At 43.3% G+C, this 22,164-nt stretch overlaps 1 protein-coding gene across 4 annotated transcripts; it reads right to left on the reverse strand.

Annotated features, from left to right (window-relative positions):
• Window positions 1–118: 118 nt before the first annotated feature.
• ZNF711 (zinc finger protein 711) lies at window positions 119–20,701 on the reverse strand. 4 transcript variants are annotated; one of them, XM_030967447.1, is made up of 9 exons: window positions 20,642–20,701; window positions 16,000–16,104; window positions 14,671–15,201; window positions 6,926–7,084; window positions 5,982–6,128; window positions 5,274–5,411; window positions 4,089–4,136; window positions 3,541–3,576; window positions 119–2,969 (listed from the first exon to the last, which is right to left on the reverse strand). In XM_030967447.1, exons 2-9 carry the CDS (start codon window positions 16,076–16,078, stop codon window positions 1,792–1,794), a joined length of 2,316 nt encoding a protein of 771 aa, XP_030823307.1. In that variant the 5' UTR covers window positions 16,079–16,104; window positions 20,642–20,701; the 3' UTR covers window positions 119–1,791. The 4 variants fall into 4 exon arrangements, with proteins under 4 accessions (XP_030823307.1, XP_030823306.1, XP_030823308.1 ...); XM_030967446.1 differs by having other exon boundaries at window positions 3,433–3,576; XM_030967448.1 differs by lacking the exon at window positions 5,982–6,128 and having other exon boundaries at window positions 3,433–3,576.
• Window positions 20,702–22,164: the final 1,463 nt, after the last annotated feature.

Raw genomic sequence — 22,164 nt, forward strand, 5'->3', positions numbered from 1 at the left:
TGAAATGTGATCACATATTAATTAGTGAACAATGCAATTAAAAATATCAGGTGAATTTACAGAGAATGGGACTTTCCTAAACACCATAAATGAAAAGGAAACTCCAAAAAATCTGGAGTGCAAGAGATGCGTTTTATTGTATGCCCGTTACGATGAGTAACACATTTAGAAATAATAATCCCACAGAACAGTGACAATCTTATTTTACAGCGTGTACATCATTTTTTACAGCCACATAAAACACTTATTTGTCTAAGAGATTTCCCAAATTTTAACTTTCTGAAGTTTAGAAATATAAAAAAAATTTATTCTCAAGGAACTGATTCTCATCTGGTGCAAAAACAAAATATGAAGATTATCTGGAACACAAAGCCACAATATAGCATGAAGTTACAATTTCTCATGTGAACAGCTGTGTGCAAACATGAAGCAACTAAAAAAAGTAAAAAATACACATTATATGCATAACATTTATGACCAGGTTTTTCATTAAATAGCCCTAGACCAGCTCGTTATATAAGCGCCATTGGATTTGCAGCATGCTAACACAAAGCATTTTTAAAGGGATGCATATTTTAAATGTATACACTGTAAACTCAAGATCCACCTCCAAACTCTAGTGGCAGCAGGTTTTTCTGGTTAAATACTGCATATATACTTTCTTACAGATTGAAAATGCATGTTTATAGCATGGTATAGATCTTTTTTAAAAAGAATCGATTAAAAGGTGCAATTTTACGTCTATATGGAAAATTTAATATTAGGAGGTAGGACAGTAACTGTCATACCTGTTCAGAAGACTGCCCTAAAGAACCTCTAAGTACTTTGAATTTTAATTAAAAAACCCCTACAGTTTTCAACTGTTTTTAATATTCTTTTTAGAGAAGACTTTAAAGTAGCGAGGAAAAAAATTAGTGTTGAGTCACAACACTATGAGCTGCATCCATTTTTATCCTTTAAAAAAAAAGTCAAATTCAAAGTTAATTTTGTTATATGTGCCATACTGAACAACATTCAACTGTAGTTTCAGATAAAAAAAGGGAAATTATATACATATACATCTTTAACCCTAGCACCAGAACACCACCTCCGAGACCATAACATAATGCTCTATTTTAAACATCATATCCTGCAATAAAATAGGTTAGCAGCTTTGAAAACCAGTAAAAAAAAATGCTTCTTGGACCTAAACTAATAAAGGAAACCAAAAAGTTTCCCTATGAAATGTTTAAAAACAAAAACCAAACCAAACCGAACAAGGGACACCCCCCCCCAGGTAAGTTTGCCAGTTCTGGAATTCAATTTCTAGGCACAATTGAAAACGTTGTGATGAAGGGTCTGACTAAAACTCCCTGTTCCAAACTGCACAAGAAGTGAAGAGGGGCTCCTCTGCAAACCCTCTGTAGCTCACCCCACCAGGGATCTGTTTCCATACTGGAGACACACGTTGGGACTGACAGAATGGGTCACACAATCACCTCTGCCCTGTCCTCTAGACTCAGCAATGGCAAATACTGTTCACTTGGAGACATTCATCCATCTTTCTGCAAATTTAAGACATTCATCCATCCTCTGCATTCTCTAGTGCTCTTTATGTTCTGATCAGCAACAATCATAGGGCTATGAGTTCCCCTGCCAACCCTAATACTTTTTAAGACTTTTAATACAAAGAATGTAAAGTTATGGTTTAATATCAAGCTTTGAAACCAGGAGAAACAGTTCGTGAGATTTATTTTTTTCCCCAATTAGCATATGACAGTTCCTACATCGCTTCCTGCTGGAGCTCACCTATCACATGATGGCCTCTTTGTGGTGCCTCATGATGTGCTGATTTTTCTCGGAGGGCCTGCGGAAGCCCTTTTTGCAGAACTCACACCTGTGGGGGTAGTCTTTGGTGTGGATGGAGATGACGTGGCGCTTAAAGCCCGACGCGTCCGTGGTGCTGTACTCACAGTACTGGCACTGGTACACCTTCCTGCCACTGTGGGTCTTCATGTGCTTCTTCAGTTCGTTCTGCTGCCTGAAGCCCCTTTTACACCGTTTGCATTTAAAAGGCAGGTCCTTGGTGTGAACGGAGAGGATGTGCCCACTGAGCACAAAGGGGTCGGAGGTTTTGAAGTCACAGTGCCTACACTGGTGGATCTTTTTCCCTTTATGGGTCTCGCTATGCTTTTTGAGCTCCGAGGGCCGGTGGAAGCCTTTCTCACACACCTCACACTTGTGGGGAAAATCCTTGGTGTGCACTGAAATGATGTGTCGCTTCAGGTCGCTGGAGTTGGTGCTCTTGTGGTCACAGTGGGGACACTGGTGAGTCTTATGGCCTTGGAAGAGCTCGGTGTGCTGCTGCAGCTCCTTCTCGTCGGCGAAGGCCTGGGGACAGTGCTCACATTTAAAGGGCAGGTCGGTGCCATGTTTGGTTTTGATGTGAGTTTTCAGGTTGGACTGGTCAGCACACCTGAACACGCAGTGCTGACACTGGTATGGCTTTTCCCCCGTGTGGGTCCTCATGTGCTTTTTCAGCTCCGAGGGGTGGCGGAAGCCCTTCCCGCACTCCACGCACACATGAGGGAAGTTCTTGCTATGGACTGCCAGCAGGTGCCTGTTGAGCAGCCCCTGCTCTGCAGTCTCATAGTCACAATATTTGCACTTGTGGAGCTTGGGCTCCTTGTCCCTCAGGATGAGTTTATTGGAACTCAACGGGCTCGCCTCTCTGTATCTTCTCGTGTACTCTGTAAACTCGTGCGTTTTATCCACTTTATTTATAAGTTTATGGCTTTCCAGATGATTGTGGAAACTTACTTTTTTGTTAGTTGTAAAGTCACAGTCTGTACACTGGTATTTCTTCTTGATCATATGATCGGGATGGTTCTTCATATGCCTTTTCAAGAATCCTCTGGATTTAAATTTTTTCCCACAAATATGACAAGGGTAAACTGTTAAGGGCTGTCCATCAGGACCTATTATAACAGCTGTTTTTGAACAAACAAAAACAAGTTATGAAGGAAACACATTTACTGATTAAGAAGTTTTAAATCAGCCAAGTGCTGTTCAGATTCATGCACTTACACTTGCAGCAGAGAGAGAGTGGCTCAGTAGTTTAAAAACAACCAATCCACAGCACCTATAGTTTATATAGTTCTGTTTTAGAAACTGCTCAAACAGATCAGGAATATCACATGTGCACTGAATATAGCCATGGGTACTTTTTAATAGCTTGCAACATTCCAATGAATTGCATCAGCCCTGGGTGTACTGACTCTGACATAGAAAATATGACATTTTCTAGGCACAGAACTGGAGGGGGGAAGGACACAGGAAATACGCAAATCATCACTTATAGCTTTTAATTCTGCATCAGCTTAAAAAAGAGAAAAGGAATAGGACAGGAGTAAGTGGCACTCCGTGACAATACCGTAACCATCCAGTGTTTACCTGTTTGCCATTGCCTGGCCTCTCCTCTCCTCCTTTTCTTGGTTTTTTGTTTGAGCACTCTATTAGTGCTAATGCTATCACAAATCTGCAGGTACTGTGTTGCATTACCGTTTTTGTTTTCTAATCGTGTATCCAAGTTATTTCCTAGAAACAAAAATTAGACACCATAAAAAACCTTAAACAACTCGTTTCTTTGGGACTGACGACTGGAATTGCACAGCAGCATTATCTACTTCTTAAAAACAAGCACTGCCCATTCCTCTACCACAACATACATTACAAAGAAGCATGCTAATGAGAACCACTATCTGTCTTTCCTGGCAAAAGTCAAGGACATGATTGTTTAAACACTGATTCATTTCTAATTATATTCCCTGATTTTTATTTAACTTGTTTTCACTTCATACAACTGCATTATCTCTTTTCTGTCTGCAAAACTACATTAAAAACTTGGCAGTGCTTCCCAACTTCCCCACCCCCTCTGAAAGCCTACAGACATCTAGAATTGTTTTCATTCAAAACAATAGAGAAAGACTGTGGAGTCCTTCAATATCTAATTTATGGCTCATTCTTTGCGTCTCTGATTAGGAGCACTGACACAGAAATATCTGTGTTTTCAAAGACAGTTTTAGTTTAATGCTGTTAAAAGTTCTCACCTGCCGCTTGACCATCTTCGTATCTTCTGGGAAGCCTTCTTTCATCTCCTGCAGAAAATGGTATTTTAGTCATTATAAAATAATATTCTTTTTAAAGATGCTGCTTTTGAAAGCCTGATAATGAAAAAAAACTAACTTAGCTAACAGGTTAACACCATCCAAGTGGGATGTGCAGCTCAGTGTTGTGTAATCATGAGCCTCAGGAACCAAAATCCCATCTCTGGGAGGAGTTAATATCCACCCCATCTGCGTTTGCATCCTTACCCTGCTGCCTCTCCTGCTTTCCATTATTAATATTCTTGTTTCTGCAAACTTTTAACCTCATCTATCCCCTCAGATAGCAATGCAGAGGTTATCTGAAATGCACACTTTGCTCCTGAGATGGAAGCACGTTATCTGCCTGGAGTAGAAGGCAGATAAGAGGACTTGGCCCTTATCAGCCTCAGCACAATGGAGTTTTGGAGATGCACAAGGGATACCTCAGGAGCACATTCCTCATTTTGCACTGGAAGTATTTACTGCTATGTGCCAAAGCTCTGTGGTTCTGAAGCACTTTACCAGCCCAGCTGTTGGGCTCTCACAAAAGAATTTTCACCAAATTCCACACCAAGGAATTTTTACTAACTTGCTTAATTAATTGTATCAGAAACTATGAATAATTTGATACCCTCTTAACAAAATTTAACACACAAAAATCCAAGGAAATTATACAAAACAACAGACAGAACTCACAACATCCTAAGACACTTCCACTATCTGAAAACAAATCAGTTTTTTGTTTCTCACCTGGAGGACTAACAGGCTTAAAACATGTCTATAACCTGAAATTATTAGGAATGTATTTACACATTTATTCGTACTATTCCCTTTTTACAGTCTTTCCCCCTTCCCCCTCCTAATGTAAAATACTTAAGGCTTTTCTTGTTTAAGATCTTCAGCATTAAGATCTTCAAACCCCACATACTCTGTATATCTGAGTTGGGATCTGAAACAAAATCAAACTTCCCCTAACAAGCTTTCCTTTCTACTCCATGAAACCCAACACACAGCAATCACTGGATAGCAGAGATCTGGAGCTGCTTCCAAACCCCAAGAACAAGGTGAGGTTCATCCCAGAGATGCTGGCAGCTGGATGAGGGAGGAAATAATGGCAGGGATTTTCAGGAAAGAAGCACAGGTTCCTACCGTAAGCAGCAGCCCAAGCAACGGGGACAAACGTTTTATTCACGCCAGAGTCCTCAAGCTGGGTGTCTGGAAGGGATGTGGCTTCTTCTTCCCCTACAATAACTTCCATATAAACTTCATCTGCTATTTCAGCACAGCCTGGATGAAGGGAGGAGAATAAATCTTTAATTTTATTCTGTCTTTCAAAATTTTTCCTTCATTTAATTTGCTCTCGCTCTGATTGATACCCATTATAAATTAATTTTCTTCTTTTGGCATTTAGGGGATCATGGCTTATTCAGATATTCCTTAAAGAGAGAAAACATTTATCAATAAATACTAATACAAAACAAATGCCCACAAAATTTCCAACAGACAAACTCATGGACTTGCAACTGATGACATTTGCCACTTTTTCAGAAAGCTGCTTAATTCACAGTAGGAAAATAGAAAAATAAGAAGTTTGACAAACCTCATTAACTTCATCCATGGACATGTTAAATTTAACGTAAATAATTAAGTGTTTGCACACAGTATGCACAAAGTGCATTATCCACATCACTTTAAAATAATTATAGCCTGCTTTTTATTTTTAGGAAGATAAGTTTAGTTTTCTACTACTTCAGGCTGAAGAATCCTTCAGAAAATAATTAAAAATGTCCTTGAGAATGATGGTTATATGGGTGTACAAATAGCATGAGAAACAAAAATGTTTCTTATTATGCTTACTAATATCTTCATCTTCCTGAGAAGAGTCCTTAACAGCCATGTAAACCATTTTTTCTCGCTGCATTCTCCCAACACCTCCTTGTTCAATGACTCCAGCTACAGAATGGCCATTGTGAAAGTCACTCTCAGTGACAATTTCTGTCCCACCTCGAACAAAAAGAAGTTACACACATTCAGTCAATGTGAACAAAGCCACTGGTAAGATTAATGTCAGATCCAAGGATTTTTTTGACTGGCTGGGACTACCTCCCTGAGAGCAGCTCAGAGAACAGCCCTGCTGGGAATTACTTCTCAGCCATCAGAGATTCTGGCTCTCCCTGCTGCTGCATGAGCAGTCTGTCCCTTCTGTCCTCTGTGAGACTGAGAGCCCATCCCCAGAGGAACAAAGTGCATTTGGGAACAGAGCCTGGGAATGATCCAGAGGTTTCAGCTCCAAGAACAGCCAAGAGGGGGATTCTGCATTTTCAGGAACAGGCATAGGTGAGTTGTGCATCCCCTCAGAGTACAGGGATTGCTGGTCTATCTGTGGGGAAAGGGAACTGCAGAGATTTCTGAGTCCCTTGGCTCACCTGCAGCCCCAGAATTCCTCCCCTCTCTCTGCAAAGGCCACCAAAGGCTCCCACCAACAAAAGGGATCCACTCCAGAGGCTCTGCTGTGCTGACACACTTGTGCCTTGCAAAGTCAGAGAAAAGCAGCAGCTGAAAAAACAGCTGCAGACACACAACCACTTCTACATTTGGGCTTTGGCTGCCTGAAAATAGCCCAGCTAATCAAGAAAGAGCTCGAGCCTAATCCACACCCAGCACGTGTGCATCTGGGCAGCCTCCACAAATGTCACGTTCTACAGAACACTCCAGTCACTGGATTATGTGGAATGAAGAACAAACAGAAAGACCCTGAAACACTTCACACTACTGAAAGAATAAATAGGATTTCAAGGTACCTATTTCAACATCATCTTCAGCTTCAGCTTTAAATATGTAGACTTTGATAACTTCTGAACCAAAGCCATCATCTTTAGCAACATCATCATTTGCCACCTCGGTACTGATCTTCAAGGGAGTGCTTCCTATATGGTCCAATTTCTCTCCAACATCATCCACTGCAAAGAGAAGAGAATAATAATGAGCTTCAAACACATTTTTAGAAGTCGAAGTAATCAGTAGCATGATTTTCTCCACTATTCTCCCCATGCACAGGAAAGGTTTGTATTCATAAGTGGCCTTTAAAAGCAGCTCATCTCAAGAAACTTAAGAGATTCCAGAAGTTCAGTATTTTATTGCAACTCAGGAAACACAGCAGGAATTACAGAATAAAGGACACAAGAGGGAGCTTGTCATCAAAGGGAATGAGGAAACTGGTTATGGCTGAAACTATTATTCTAAGAAAGCAAAAATTTATCAATAATTAAAATTAAAGATCTATACAAAAACATTAAAAATTAACCCAGAATTGCCTGTTAGAGTCTAAGAGTTCTCAAAAGTTTCACTCTGATGCATAGTGATTAAAATTTAGTGGCTGTAACTCTTGAGGAGTGTGGTGACTGGAGTATATTCCCAGCTAAAGAAGTGTGCATCAAAAATCTGACTGTATCTGCTTCCTCAAAGAAATGATGATTTTATCTACTTTATCACTTGAAAACATACACATTAATGAAGATTAATGCATGATATGCAGCTGATTAAAAGATGCAGTGACAATAAATCCAAACACTACTATGAGAGATTGATTTCTCATTCTTTACACAACTCACTTGCTGATTATTTGGTTTATACATTCAAAATGCTCATTTAATTTCTAAGAGAAAAAAATACATCCAAACTATTAAAAGCAGCATATTTTGGTAAAAAGGGCATCACAGAGATGACCATAGATACATTTCACATTGCCAACCCAGAGAGCACTGAACTCAGCCTCTCCCTGACACATGTACTGACACACTTCTCACTGAGGATAAATTTAGCTCCTGTACAGATGGTCAACACAAACCTGTGCAGTGCTGAACACCCACTGAAGTCCTCTAAATAGAGGAGAATCCCACAAAATGTAGACAAAATCTGAATGAAACACATTCCAGGGAAACAGCATCTTACTGCACACGTAACATTAAAGAATGTGTGCACTAAGCAAAGAAAAACTCCTTAAAATGAACACTGAGGTGACAGCAGAGCTTCCTGACTCCATGGGGATGCCAAGGCCCTGATCCCTGGCTTACCTGGGAGGGCTGCAGTGATCCCCAAGCCCCCTCCCAGTTTCCTGCTCCCAGGCACTGGTGGCTGCTCCCAAGAGCTGCTTTAACCCCCTTGAGCACTGGGCTAAACTGGAGTCCCTCTAATGCTGGGGCAGTCACTGCAGTGGGAAGGAGAAGGTGCCTCTCCTGCAGCAGGGCAGTGGGATCCACCCCAGCAATCCCAAACTAAGCTACCCACAGACACCTACCCAGCTCACAGCACTGGGAAACCTCATTTCTACTCACAAATCCTGGACTGGACTGCACCAGGTAAGTACAGAAGTTATTGAGGACAGAACTGGATAAAATGTAGGGAAGTACAAGTAAATATCTGGTTTTATTTTAGAACCTCTGTCATGTCTGTACTTTGGTGGAAATTAAAATTCTGAGTTGGAAGGGACCCACGAGGATCATCAAGTCCAACTCTAAAGTGAATGATCCATATGGGGATTGATCCCACAACCTTGCTGTTATTAGCACCAGGCTCTATAACCTGAAACATCTAAGGAAAACATTAAAAAAAAAAAATGCTGGTTTAGCTGTTTGGTGGGGTTTGGGGTCTTTTTTGGTAACTAATGGATTAATTCCATTGCTGAAAAAGTATCCAACATGGATCAGGGAAAAAAAATTCCTCAGGGAGGGAGTTTTTGCTTTTTTAATTTAAAAAAACTCTCTAAATATCTACTGAAATCAATGCCAGGAACATCCACACAATGAGTGAGAGCCTGCCACGTGCAGCCTGATGTTTGTGCGACCCAGCAGGACACTGGGAACCCCCAGAGCACAAACACTGAGAGAGCCACAACAGAGAACCTGAATATTCCTCTGACACTCGACTTTCCCAGCACCAGGTCATTAAACCCCATTAAACTCCCTGGGGGAGTGTTACTGCACCTGCTAATTGACATTTTTTAAGCTGCCAGAATGGGGTTGTCAGCAGACAGAAGAGATGCTGAAATTCCCTTATCTTGGAATAGGTATTTCCATACATTTACTAAACATGAATTTATTAAAGACTTTTTTTTTTCTGCAAGGCTTTTAAAATTTATCAAAGTTTCTTATGCATGTTCTGGAAAATGATAAATGTAAGTTTAATTAGGTACAATGACCATTCCCACTGCATGTGTGAGTGCTGGAAGGACTGGAGGTAATCCCCAGTACAAAGAGGGATTATACACCCAGCTCTCTGACTGCCAAAAGAGTATTTCAAAGCTTACAAACCCTGCCAATTTAGAACTGGGAGGTGGTAATGAAGTTTTTTTCAAAGTTGCAACTCCAGCAACACCATTTTTTCCTAAACTCATAGATTTTATAAACATAACACATTACCAGTGTGACAGAAATGAAGTTACTCAACAACAGCAACTTCCTGCTGAACAGGGGAGCTACCACATGTGTGATAGGAAGTTTTCTTCATGGAAAATTTTCCAACTATTTAACTAATATTATGTGACAGTGGCTGTGCACTGCTATGGGGCTGGTAAAATAATGTAAGAAAAAAATCTCACAATCTTAGATAGTGACCAGAACATCAACTGTAATGCAATAAACATTACATGATGGAAAAAAATAAGGAATTTTTCAACTTTTTTAAGAATGCTTTCAGCAAAAGAAAACCCCAAAACCTGAATACAGCATGTACACACACACACAGTGTTTTAATATTGCCTGTAAAGCCCCCAAATATTCAATATCCTTTGAAAATAGAGTCCTGTTTTAGAGGGGCAAACTTACAACAGTATTTTTAACATTTGTGGTTGCTTCTACACCATTAACCATCCTGTATATTCTCCAAAAAATTCAGCCTTTACAATTTAAGCTAAAGAAATGGAAACCTATCAGGAAGTTTGTGTATCCAGGGCCTATGGGATCACTTTTCTAAAATAGCAAATGTGCAATGTAGCAAAATTTGGAAAATATCATCTGGGCTGAGAAAATAACATCAGTATAGACTGTTATCTGTAAGATGTTGCTTTTTGTTTCAAACATAACAAAACACATTGAGTTGGCAATTTCTTTTGCTTAAAGCCCTGTCTTATCTGAAGTAAATCTCATGGCTTCCATCTACTTTTTAAACAGATTTAAGTAAAACAACACAGCAGGACAAGTAATCTTTGCCAGGTTCCAAAATATTATTGTTTTTTAGAACAGCTCATGAAAATATTCTGTTGTCTAAGTAAGATTCCTTCAATCACTGCCAACCCATCAGTGCTAAATTCTGTGCTGCTTTCCCCAGGGATAGCTCAGGGGAACAGGGACTGCTTGATTCCTTTCTGTCAATGGAATATCAAAGTGTCTTCCAGCTCTGACTCACCCACCAGAAGCACTACATGTTATTATCTGGTCCCTTAAAATAAACTGAAAAAAAACACAACAGAGAACCTCCATAAATAGATGCTGAATCCTCCTGAGTGAACAAGCTTTAAAGGCAAACTCAGCACACTCCCAGTGTTAAACTTACCTGCTAGGCTGTTTTCAGGTGTGTGATGTCCAGATTCACCGTGGATTGCCAGCTCCCAATCCATGTGATGCCTCACATGCACTATGCTGGTGATGCCACAGCCACCAGAGCAGCAACACGAGGGCAAGGTAAGTCCCACAAGGCTTTGACAATCCTCCGGGTTTTTCTAATGTCTGATCTACTTAAGTCCCATATGTTCAAATAGAGGAGTAGGAATCCTAAAATGTTTAGCAAATGAGGCAACAGTGTAAGACACTAAAAAGGAGGTGTTGGTGGCACAGTACCTTAGCCCCGGGCCAGCTCCAGTGTGGGTCAGTGGTGGCTTTGAGGTCACCAGAATAGTGCATGGGGCCGGCACGCGGAGCGGGGGCTGGCAACCCGCTGTGGGTCTGAATATCGCAAACCTGAAAAACAAAAGAGGGGAGGCTTCAGCTGCACTGCCCACTGCCCCTGCAGCACGGCTTGTGCTGCTCACCAGCTCCATCTCACTCACAAGGCTGGGGTCAGGGGCCCACCACAGCTTTGGGATTCAATTCCTTTTTATCGAGGTGTTCGGATGGCTTAAAGCAAAGAATCGTCAACACCCCGTGGTATTCGTGTTGTGAACGTAGCAAAAATGGGTTTGAAAAAGCAGCAGAACAGGGGAACAGCCTCAGGCTGGGCCAGGGGAGGCTCAGGTTGGATACTGGGAAAAATTCCTTCATGGAAAGGGCAGTGCAGCCCTGGCACAGCTGCCCAGGGCAGTGCTGGCGTCCCCATCCCTGGTGGGATTTAAAAGCCATGTGGATGTGGCCCTTGGGGACATGGCCAGTGGTGGCCCTGGCAGTGCTGGGAGAATGATTAAACTCAGAGTAGTGATAATCTTCCAATGAAAATTTCCAATCACAAAATCATACACAGATATTCACACAACTATCAAGATGAACTTAATATTGTCCAAATAGTATTTACACAGAAAGTGTAATTACCAGAAGTGTATAAAGTATCTACATGGGAATGTCACCTCAAAATGGTGAAAAATCACCTTCCAGTAAAGTCCCTTCCAACCCAACCCAACCCATTCTATGGTTCTGTCATTTAGGCTGTAACTCCCAACAAGCATAAGGGAAATTAAAACTCCACAGTCAGTTCCATACCCTAAAATATCATATTTTGGTAGTTCCACGTGTTCAACAGAACAACTTGTGGTATTCTCTGAGGGCATATCTGGCATTTTATGTAGTCTTCCCTTTTTAGATGCTAAATTTCATTAAAAGACAACTGAGTATTTTGAAATTCTTTAGAAGTATCACTTAAGTGTGATTTACATTACAAAAACAGTTCAACAGTCCTACATATACACCCCAAATGAAATATATAAAATTCACTTTCTACAATATTGACAGCATTTGACAATTGAAGACATATAAGTAAATAAAAAGTTTTGACCTGCTTGATAAATTGAGGCCTTTATCTATTCTACACAACATTATCTCCATAAACAAAACAAATTCAAGGGTAATATTTGAACAATAAAAAAAATTAAAAGCTACATAAGAATGATTCATCACTGCTGACAAAAACACAATAGCAGACACTTTGTGGGGTCAGCCTGGCATCCCCAGCACAACACAGGAACTTAGGAACACAACAGAGCTCAAAGACCTTTATCAGTGATGCAGAGGAGGGGATCTGCTTTGCAGGTGACACCGAGCTGGGGAAGTGCTGATGCTGGAGGTGGGAAGCTCTGCAGGGGAGTCTGCACAGGCTGGATCCTGGGCTGAGGCCACTTGTGGGGGCTCACAGGTGTTGGGTCCTGCCCTGGGGTCACAACAACCCCATGGAAAGCTCCAGGCTGAGGCAGAGGGGCTGGGAAAGGCCCTTGGGGTGTTGGTGCCAGCAGCAGGACACAAACCCAGGGGTTCCCAAGTGGGCAAGAGGCCAGTGGCACCTGGCTTGGGTCAGGAATGGTGTCCAGGGGATCAGGGCAGTGCTGTCCCCTGTGCTGGCACTGCTGGGGCACCTCCAGTGCTGGGGACAGCTCAGGGACCCTCATGAGCAGAGGGACATTGAGGGACTGGAGTGAGTCCAGGGCAGGGAATGGAGCTGGGAAGGGAATGGAGCCCCAGGAGGGGCTGAGGGAGCTGGGAGGGGCTCAGCCTGGAGCAAAGGAGGCTCAGGGGGCACCTTGTGGCTCTGCACAGCTCCTGACAGGAGGGGACAGCCGGGGGGGATCGGGCTCTGCTCCCAGGAACAGGGACAGGAGGAGAGGGAACGGCCTCAGGCTGGGCCAGGGGAGGCTCAGGGTGGATACTGGGAAAAATTCCTTCATGGAAGGGGCTGTGCAGCCCTTGCAGTGCTGAAGTCTCCATCCCTGGTGGGACTCAAAAGCCATGTGGATGTGGCCCTTGAGGACATGGCCAGTGGTGGGAGAATGATTAAACTCAATAATCTTACAGCTCTTTCCCATCCTACACAGTTCTATGACTGCCTTAATTTACATAAATGATTACTTAAAACAAACTCCTAGATGAATAATGTAGCTTCCAACTGCGACTATTCAGGCACATCACGATTATACAGATATAAAAATTTAATTTGCTGAAAACTAGGTCTCAAAATGGCTTTGAGACATTGTGAAAGCCAAGCTTGAGAACACCTGACAAAACCATGAACGTGTCAGACACTCGTGGGGCCATCAGGTAACTGAAAGCTTCAGATGCTCTGGTCTAAGTGCAGGATCATCAGCATCCATCACACTCATCTCTCTCAGAAGGAGTCCCAAAGATGACTGTACTTACAATGACAAGGGAAATAGCCAGTTACAGAATAAACTCATCCTAAGTATTCTATCAGAAAGGAGGAATTTGTTCAGTGAAACAACTGACTGTAAAAATGGTGCTCCTTTCGTTACAAAAACACACAAGGTTTTCTTTGTAGCAGGTCTAATTTGCTCTATAGACTCATTTTTGAAGTTTCTTTTTCAAAAACCCCTCTTTTTGACTTCTGTTAGTGACACAGTAATGATGGAAAGCTTTAAAAATCATTGCTGTTCATCCTGTACTGAACAAAAACAAATATATTTTGCATAAGGGACACAAATGCTATAAGAGAGGGAAATCATTATAATCATGAATCAGTGGTGTCCTGTGCCATGAGATTTTTAATAATTGCAGCTTGTTGTGAACAGACTGACACTTAGACACACTTGGCATTGACTTTTTTTTAACATATTGCATCTGACTAAATAAAATCTGTTTTGACCTGCTCACATTTCAATAAGTGATTTGAAGAATTAAAAAAATCAATTACTTGGAATGTATTTTATCAAATTTGTGTAGCAGCAACAACTGGTACCTTGGGTATAATGTAAGCATTGAAGAAACACAAAGTACCCAAGGTTCTTTCAGTAGCCAACTTCAGCTCCTGTCAACAGGATCATATGGAGCTGGATGCTGTGTGAGAACTGGAATGTGTTAATGAGCCAATCTATTAATGAACCTCACCCCTTATTTCCAAGTTCAGCCCAGAAGAGCACAAGAGACAATAAAATACCTATTATCATTTTTAATACACAAAGCAGACCACATTTTGTGGACATATTGAGAAAACTTTGAGTTAGAGATCTTAAAAAACTATTTCTTAGTGGATTCTCCTGATTAAGCCAAATATGTTATTTTTACATGGATCTCCATAGCACTGTAATACACCTGTGGTGTTTTTATAGAGAAAAGTTGTATATTCAAAATAAATTGAGTGTTTAACTTCCCAAGGTGTTTTTCTTAAATTTCCTAGAATATCTAGTTTCAGAAACACAAACATACACACCCACTCACTCAGCAGCATCAATGTCCTTCTCTTTCTTGTTGTAGCAATGATTTTGCATCAAAACCCCCAAATCCAGACACCAGGAATTAACTGGGCACCAGCCTATCCCCTGAGCGTTCCAAGAGTCCAGTTCCAGGAACTTCTCCCCACCAGAAGCTCCCTCCTGCTTCATCTACCTCTGTGGACTTACAAGATATCATCAAGTAGTCTTCAGAAGTGCTCTTGCCGTCGTCATCGTCCTCGGTTTTGATGGTGACGGTGGAGCCAGGGACAGTGCCAGCAGCCTGGATCACAGCCTCCGAATCCGAGTTGGTCACCAGCACCTCCTCGGACACCATGGTGGGCGAGTCGGCCCCGGCCACCGCGTCCTGCACCACGTGCTCCAGGTGTCCCTCAGGGCCCGTGACAAGGTCTGCCACAAACACCTGGTCGGGAACGCGCACGGTTTCTGTGATCAGGTCAGAGGTCAGAACGTGGTCGCTGGTGTCCAGAGCCTCCTCGATGGCCACGTCAGCCTCCAGCACCGAGTCGGGCACGATGACGCCCTCGGTGACAACGTCCGTCTCCGTGATGATGTCGGGCCCCTGGACCACCTCGGCTGCCAGGCCATGGTCAAGGGTTATCCCATCATCTGTGACCACGTCAGAAACCAGGACAGCTTCAGGGACTGACACAACAATGTGGTCTCCATCGATGTGAGCAGTGCCAGCCATCCCAGCCACTAGGGAACAACCAGGAACCGGGAGAAAAACGTTACAATTACAGCACCAGCAACTGGTTTGTCTAAGGAATGGAGTTATCACATAGGCAAGCTAAGCACAGATGGAAAAATCTGTGACTTCTCCACATCCACTTTTGCATTTCACCCAATAAACACTGTCCAAAGCAGCCTGTTCTGTATAAGCTAATTTAAACAAAACACACCACTTTGGGACGTCATGTGGAGTTTGTCCCAAACTTAGGATCTGCTAAAAACTAAAGGCCAGTTTACAATTCAGTCTCTTTCTTTTTAATTCCCAGTTAGAAAACATTTGATTGCAGCAGCAATGTGAACCTTCACAGAATTCTTGCGTGACACTGGAAGTGTGGTAACAAACCATTAACTGCTGTTACAATAAAAGGACTCATCCTTTGGACAGCAAGGGCCTTGTTAAAAATAAACACTCAGTTTTATGCAATATTTACGGTAACATTTCCAACAACTTGCCACATCACAAGGAATGGCTGGAGGTAGAAATTTGGTTTTCATTACCAGACTAGACTGGCCAGTCATATTTGCAGACTACTTTTCTAGACATAACATAAAATGCACAGTAAACTATTTTAACACACAAATAGCAGTTTTAATCTTGAAAACACTCAAGAAAATGGTTCTTATCAGAATTTTTAGAAAATAATAAACATTATTCAGTGTTGCAATTCAAATGAAAATATCTTGGTATAGACGTGGTCCTTCCTAACACCTGAGAAGATCATCTCCTGGATTTTACTCATTATTTTTAATAGTTAAAATGTTTACCAAAATCTTGCATGATCATAGTGTGAGGCATTTTGGATTCCTGTGTTTGCAATCCAAGACTTCCACCACCTGGATCCATATTCAGCCAAATTCATTCACAAACAACTGCAAAAAAAACCAACCAAAAATGAGAATTTATGTTTAACAGTGTTCTTGTGTTGATCAGCTTTACTGGATTGATGTGTTACACTGACAAACACAGAGAAGAATTTACCCAAAAATTCAAGAAAACCATAAGCAACACTTCACAGAATTCACTTTAACGTTTCAGTTTATATTTTTTACCTTAGCATAATAATAAATATTAGCAATTGTGCACAAAGCAGCCTCTGCTCTGCCTGTCTACAGACTCATTAACTAATTATCAAGACTGGTGATTCTGGATGTGTGGAGCTACAATGAAGAAAATGGGAGAATTGTACTGGGAGTATAAATTTTTCCAATTCTTTCAAAATTTGGATATATGAGACATTTCAAAAACAATTTTAGTGTGTATATTTAATTGGGGATGCCGGATCTCTTTGACAAGGTACAACTACACAAAGCCACTCCCAGAGCAGGAGAAAGCATCTATCATTTGACAGTGTCCCCATAAAACACGAGAGAGAAGGATAAAATCAGCATTCCAGCCTTGCTACCAAACACTGAAATGTGTGGATTCTAAATTATTCTGCAATTTGTTGCAGCCCCAAGGACTTTACACAAGTTCTCGGTGCAAACTGACCCAACAGGATCACCCACAGGATCAGAAAGAGCTCAAGGCTTTCACAGGAGAAAAATCTCAAGCCCAAAAAAATCTCTGTTGCACAAGACTAAAATCTTGTACTTTTCTGCCCTCTCATATCCAAGAATCAGAGAAAGTGTCAGAATCCCAGAGCAAATAAGAAGTTTTAGGAGCTGTGGGAGGTGAATGCAGTCAGAGCTCAGAACTACATGACCTGAGTGGGGCAGAGAGTACAAATCTTTCAAGGTAAGTCTCCAAAGCATCCTGCTTTCCTCTTGTAGCACCAACCTTGGTTTTGCTCTCCTAGAGCTCATTAAAGAAATTACCAGCGCCCCACCACAAGAATTTGTTAGATCTTACTATTTAAATCCAAACTATGAAGGAAACTCCAATTACTTTGTGTTAGAATATACTGACAATCAGGAGCCAGCACAGCCAAGGTCAAGCCAGGCTGTTGGAACAGGTGCCCAAAATCTGAGACAGCTCCAAGGCAGAGTCAAGGGGCCCAGGAAGAGCCAGGACCCCCCACAACTCCTGAGCTCCTCCAGCCAAGGTGCCCAACGATGGCAGCTGCAAGGAAAAGCCACTGATCCACACCAAGGAGGTTTGAATTCAAGAATATGAAAAAAGTCAAATATTATCCATGAGAAAAGTTGGCAATGATTTTACTACTTCAGTTCCACTCCAAAATCAACATTTTTCAGCATTGTAAGGATCAGAGAGCAGCTCCAGAACCCCAACGCAATGCCCCATCACTCCCAAATTACCACCACAGCCATCCAAAATTCTCCCTGTAGCTAATGAATCCTTGCTAGTACAAAATGGAATGCAGCTCTAGGGCATAAATAGCTCATTTAACTATTTCAGAATTAAGGCAATATCTAACATATCCTAACCACAGCCTTTTCAGAGAATCCTTTTTTCAGAGTAAATGGATATGAAAAATTATCTTAGTTTATATCAATCTGAGATTACAGGAAGAATAGGCTAGAATTTTTTTCCATCTCAATAAGCAACTTATTTTGTGATTAAATAATTAGATGCACAACTATATTATGTATTGTGGCACACAGAAAAAATTAATACAAAGTAGGACTACAATTTGAATTTAAATTTCTGCAGATAACGCAAATAATTATTAAAAGAGTATTTTCCTGGTAGTTAACAGGACTAGAAAAAGAACCAAAGTTATGGGATGGCACCAGCAATCCCTTAAACTTCCCCTGAAATCAGAGATGGATGATGACACCAAGGTAACAACCCCACTGAAGCTGTACCAACCCTATGAAGAATGTTCCTGTAAACCCTCACTGCAGACAAAGGACGGACTTGAATCAACCATACAATCAAAAATTTATTTTTTATATCAACTTTGGGATCTCAAAGGAATGCAGTGCCAGCAGGAAAAGCCCTTCCTGCTGCTGCTGGAAGAGTGAACCCTGGGGGAGGCCCCAGCCCCGCTGGTTCTGCTCTCAGGTTGCAGCAGTGCAGATGATGCAGTTCCACATGTCACACATGCAGGCAAATCTTGTTATCGGGAACAGCAAAAAAATGCAGTGCAGTGATTAATTGTGGCTCTTCTCAGCTTCCTCCTGTAGTACACTGTGTAACACACCCACACCACCACAGCCACATCCAATCAGGGCTTTGGAAAGGGAGAAATCAGGCGGAAAGCCACAATTCCACACCCTGTCACAATCCCAAACTTAGCCCTTCCTCTCTTCCTCTAACTTGTGACATCTCAATTCTTCCTCTCAATTCCCCTTCTCCTCTGGGTATTTCAAGACAATGAAAATGTTTTTAGCATCAGCCAATAAAATATTTACTTTACAATATTCCATTAATTTTTTCATTGATTTTTTTTTTCCTATCTTGGCTCAGGAAAGAGCGTATTATCATCACATCCCAAAATGAAGTACTTCATGCAACCTACACTGAGACTCCCAGAGCAATGTCTCAAGGCTAAATATTTAAAATATGTCTGTATTTGGAATGGTTTTGCTTTTCTGAAAAATAACAGTTCTCTTTCTAATGAGCCTGAGGTTCATTTCAATCTATTTCAGCTTTTTATGCCAAAGTTCTTCCTTAGATGGGGCTCAGCTGAGACAAGCAATGAATTTTCGAGTAGAAGGGATATCTGACCTCTCTGACTACAACTGTAAATTACTTCTGCACATGGCAATTTTAAAATCAAGGGTAATGGTTGGCAGTTTGGAATGACCTAAGGACACGTAACAGCAACATTCAACTGAAAACCTGGTGGAAGTTCCCAGGCTACATTGATCTGTTCTTAGCTTACTCTTCCTAAAGAAAGTATCACAAAATAGCCAGGAATATTTTCATTTTAGAGAGAGCTTAAGAAAGCACTCCAAATGCAACGATATTCAGCAAAGCATTTTAAGGAGGAGGGCTAATAACCAATGCTTCAGCACTTTTACCCTTCCCAGGAAAAAGAGGGTGTCATTGGTGTTCCCAGGGGGACAGGGAAACTCCCAATCCCGGGGCTGGCTTCCAGGCATTGTTGCCATATTTCAAATGTGTGTAACATAAACAACATTTCTACAGAACGCCAATTGCAACATGCCAATTACAGCCTAAATGCATGCTCCTTATTTATGGAGCTTTAGGAATGCATTTTGTGTGGTGCTGCAAACTTTAAGCATCTCCCCAGTTTATACACACCTCTATTCACAGTGGGTTCAGGTAGTGTATTTTCACATGAAGCCTAATTGCATGGTCAGCTCTTAATCTCTCCTTCAAAATAGTGGATTTTTTCTAGGTAATTTACATCTTGTTTACACGCTCCAAAGGAAAACATAACATCATGCACTGCTGGTGTTTTGGTTATTCACAAGCTGCGTATGAGATTTGCATTAAACCAAAAGGACCAGGCTCAGACACAGAGCAATGGAACAATAAATAAACTTCTACGCCGTTGAAAAACAGGAACCAGATGCTGTGTAACCATTTAATTTCTTAACATTCAAGCTGAAGAACAAAAAATTATCCTCGCCTGATAACACGGTTTTCATTTTTTTCTGCCCTTAATTTTAATGCAGCAGCTGACAAGAAACGCTATGAGAAACGTCCTGCTTGTGCAGAAATCTTAATAAGAAAACCCCAATTAATAAAATAACGTGCAGGTTAACGCAGACCCTTGACAGAGAACAGACTGGGTATGAAAAGCCAGCATATCCATTTTAAAGTCCTTTATTGTGTCCACCTAGAAAGCACCACGACCACTTACACTCTAAATCCATTTAAAACGCCACAGACAAAACCAGCGAACGAGATTTTGCCTCGCTGCCTAAAACGCGCTAAAGCCTCTTCATACAAAACGATAAAAAATAAAATAGAAAAAATAAATAACATCTACGCGTTGCACCAATAAAAGTTTCCGTAGTAAAAACCACGGGCAGAGCGGGCCGGCGGTGCCCGGGGCCGCCGGCGGCTCCGGCGCTTCCCTCCCTCCTTCCCTCCCTCCCTCCGCGCGTGCCCGGCGCGGGCGCGCCCGCGGTGCCGCCGGGGCGGGGGGAGGCGGCCAAGGGAGTGCGGGGACAAAGGAGCGGCTGTCCCGCGGCGGTGCGGGCCGGCAGGCGGGGGCAGCGCCGGGATAACGCCGGCCCGGTGGGAATAACCTGGTCCCGGCCGGGATAACGCCGTCCCGCGGCCCTCAGCCGCGGCCTCCCCCCCCCGCCGGCCCGGCCGACATCTTGTGTTCCGCCATTTTCTGCCCGCCCGCGCGGCCCCTCCACCGCCGGGCCCGCCCGCACCACCCGCCCGGCGCGGTACCGGCGGGCCCGGCCGGGCCCCCCGCCCGCCAGCCCAGGGACGGTCGCGGCCCGCAGCGACCGCGGCGGCGGTGCCGGAGCGCGGCCTGCGCGGCTCCACCGTGCCCGTGTCCGTGCCCCGGCTCACCTGTGCAGGCCCGGGGTGCGCCGGGCCCGCGGGACGCGCCGGGGCCGGGCCGGGCCTGGGCCCGCTCCGCCCGCAGCCTGGGCCGGGCGGCGGCCGCGAGCGCGCGGCCCCGCTCCGCTCCCCCGCACGTCACGCGCGCCCCCCGCGCGCCGAGCAGGCGCAGCCGCCGCCGCCCCCTCAGACCCCCCCGCGCCCCCGGCACCGTCAGGGGACCGCGGGGGGACCCCGCTCCCGCCCCGGGCACCGCGGGGCGACCTCCGCTCCCGCCCCGTGCACCGTGAGGAGACCGCGGGGGAACCTTCGCTCCTGCCCGGGGCACCGTGAGGGGACCGTGGAGGCACCCCTCTCCGGCCCCGAGCACCGCGCGGGGACCCCGCTCCCGCCCCGGGCACCGTGAGGGGCAATGGGGGGTGTTCTCCCACACACCCGTCCCCGTGAGGGCAGTGAATAAAACAATCAACATTTAAATAGCTCGGGCAACAGTTTCAGTTCTGTGGGTCTCTTACCGGCGTGAAAACCCGACTTACCTGGTTAAACGTGACAAGTAAATACAAAATTGAACCAGTTTTTTTAACATATAAAACTAGTTAGGATTCAGACACGAACCTTCTCATAACAAGCATAGCAACTGATAGTGGAAACTTTGCATTACTCTTTGTCATAAGATTGAGAGGCTTCTGTGCAAATCTGAGCAAAAGAGGACTTGGGCAATGCTTGGTGCCTGTTCCATGTCTTCTACTCCTTAGAGGAATCCTAAGCCAGAGTGTTTCCAAGTAAAGTGTAAAGGCAGAGGTGGATTCCTGGATGCTGAGAGGGGATTGCTCAGAGCTACTTGAGGGAGTGCAGGGCTGCCCCATCTGGGGTTTAGAGGGCACCTAAACCACCTGGGCTCTGGGAGTTGGGCCAACACAGGGTGGGCGACCTAAGGTGGGCATCCTGAGATGGGGCATTCCCGGGGGACCCTACCGACCACAGCTGGAGTGCTGTGTCCAGTTCAGGGCTCCTCAGGAGCTTCTATAATTCTCAGAGATTCATCCTCCTGGACTTTCACCTCCTTAGCAGAGAACTTGGAGACTTTCATTTGACCTTCCTCTCCTTTTTTTTCTTGTTTTAAAGAGGAAAGCCACATAGCACACACCAAATCAGTAGGAAAGACATACCAGTCATTTTGTCTAGCTCTAGCAAGAGACAGACATTCTTATGATGAAATAATTTCAAACTGCTCAATGCAATTAAGGAACAAAGGGGAAAATACCTGCAAAAGGTAATGACAAAACTGAACACTGGGGGAAATGGTGAGAGAGACTCAGTTTAGCCAGCTCTACACTTGCCAGCACCATGGATATTGACAGCCCTGCCTTATCTTGTCCTCCTACTCCTTTTTGGAGCAGTGCTGGAATATAAAATTGAACACTCACATTCTGTGGTCGCTCTGAGGTCGGTACAACAGAGCTGGATTGAGGTGAACAACCAGCACAGTTTGTCAGATTGTGGCACCACCAAGGCTGAGAAATGACAGAAAA

This window comes from Camarhynchus parvulus, chromosome 4A (genome assembly GCF_901933205.1).
Source record: "Camarhynchus parvulus chromosome 4A, STF_HiC, whole genome shotgun sequence".
Classification (NCBI taxonomy): Eukaryota; Metazoa; Chordata; class Aves; order Passeriformes; family Thraupidae; genus Camarhynchus; species Camarhynchus parvulus.

Excerpts from the sequence above, each read along its gene's own strand:
- ZNF711 (XM_030967446.1), bottom strand. The coding sequence starts at position 16,078 with ATGGATCCAGGTGGTGGAAGTCTTGGATTGCAAACACAGGAATCCAAA. Across the intron at positions 15,202-15,999 it reads TATGATCATGCAAGATTTTG|TGGCTGGGATGGCTGGCACT; the intron begins GTAAACATTTTA and ends GTTGTTCCCTAG. Across the intron at positions 7,085-14,670 it reads AGACTACTTGATGATATCTT|TGGATGATGTTGGAGAGAAA; the intron begins GTAAGTCCACAG and ends TTCTCTTTGCAG.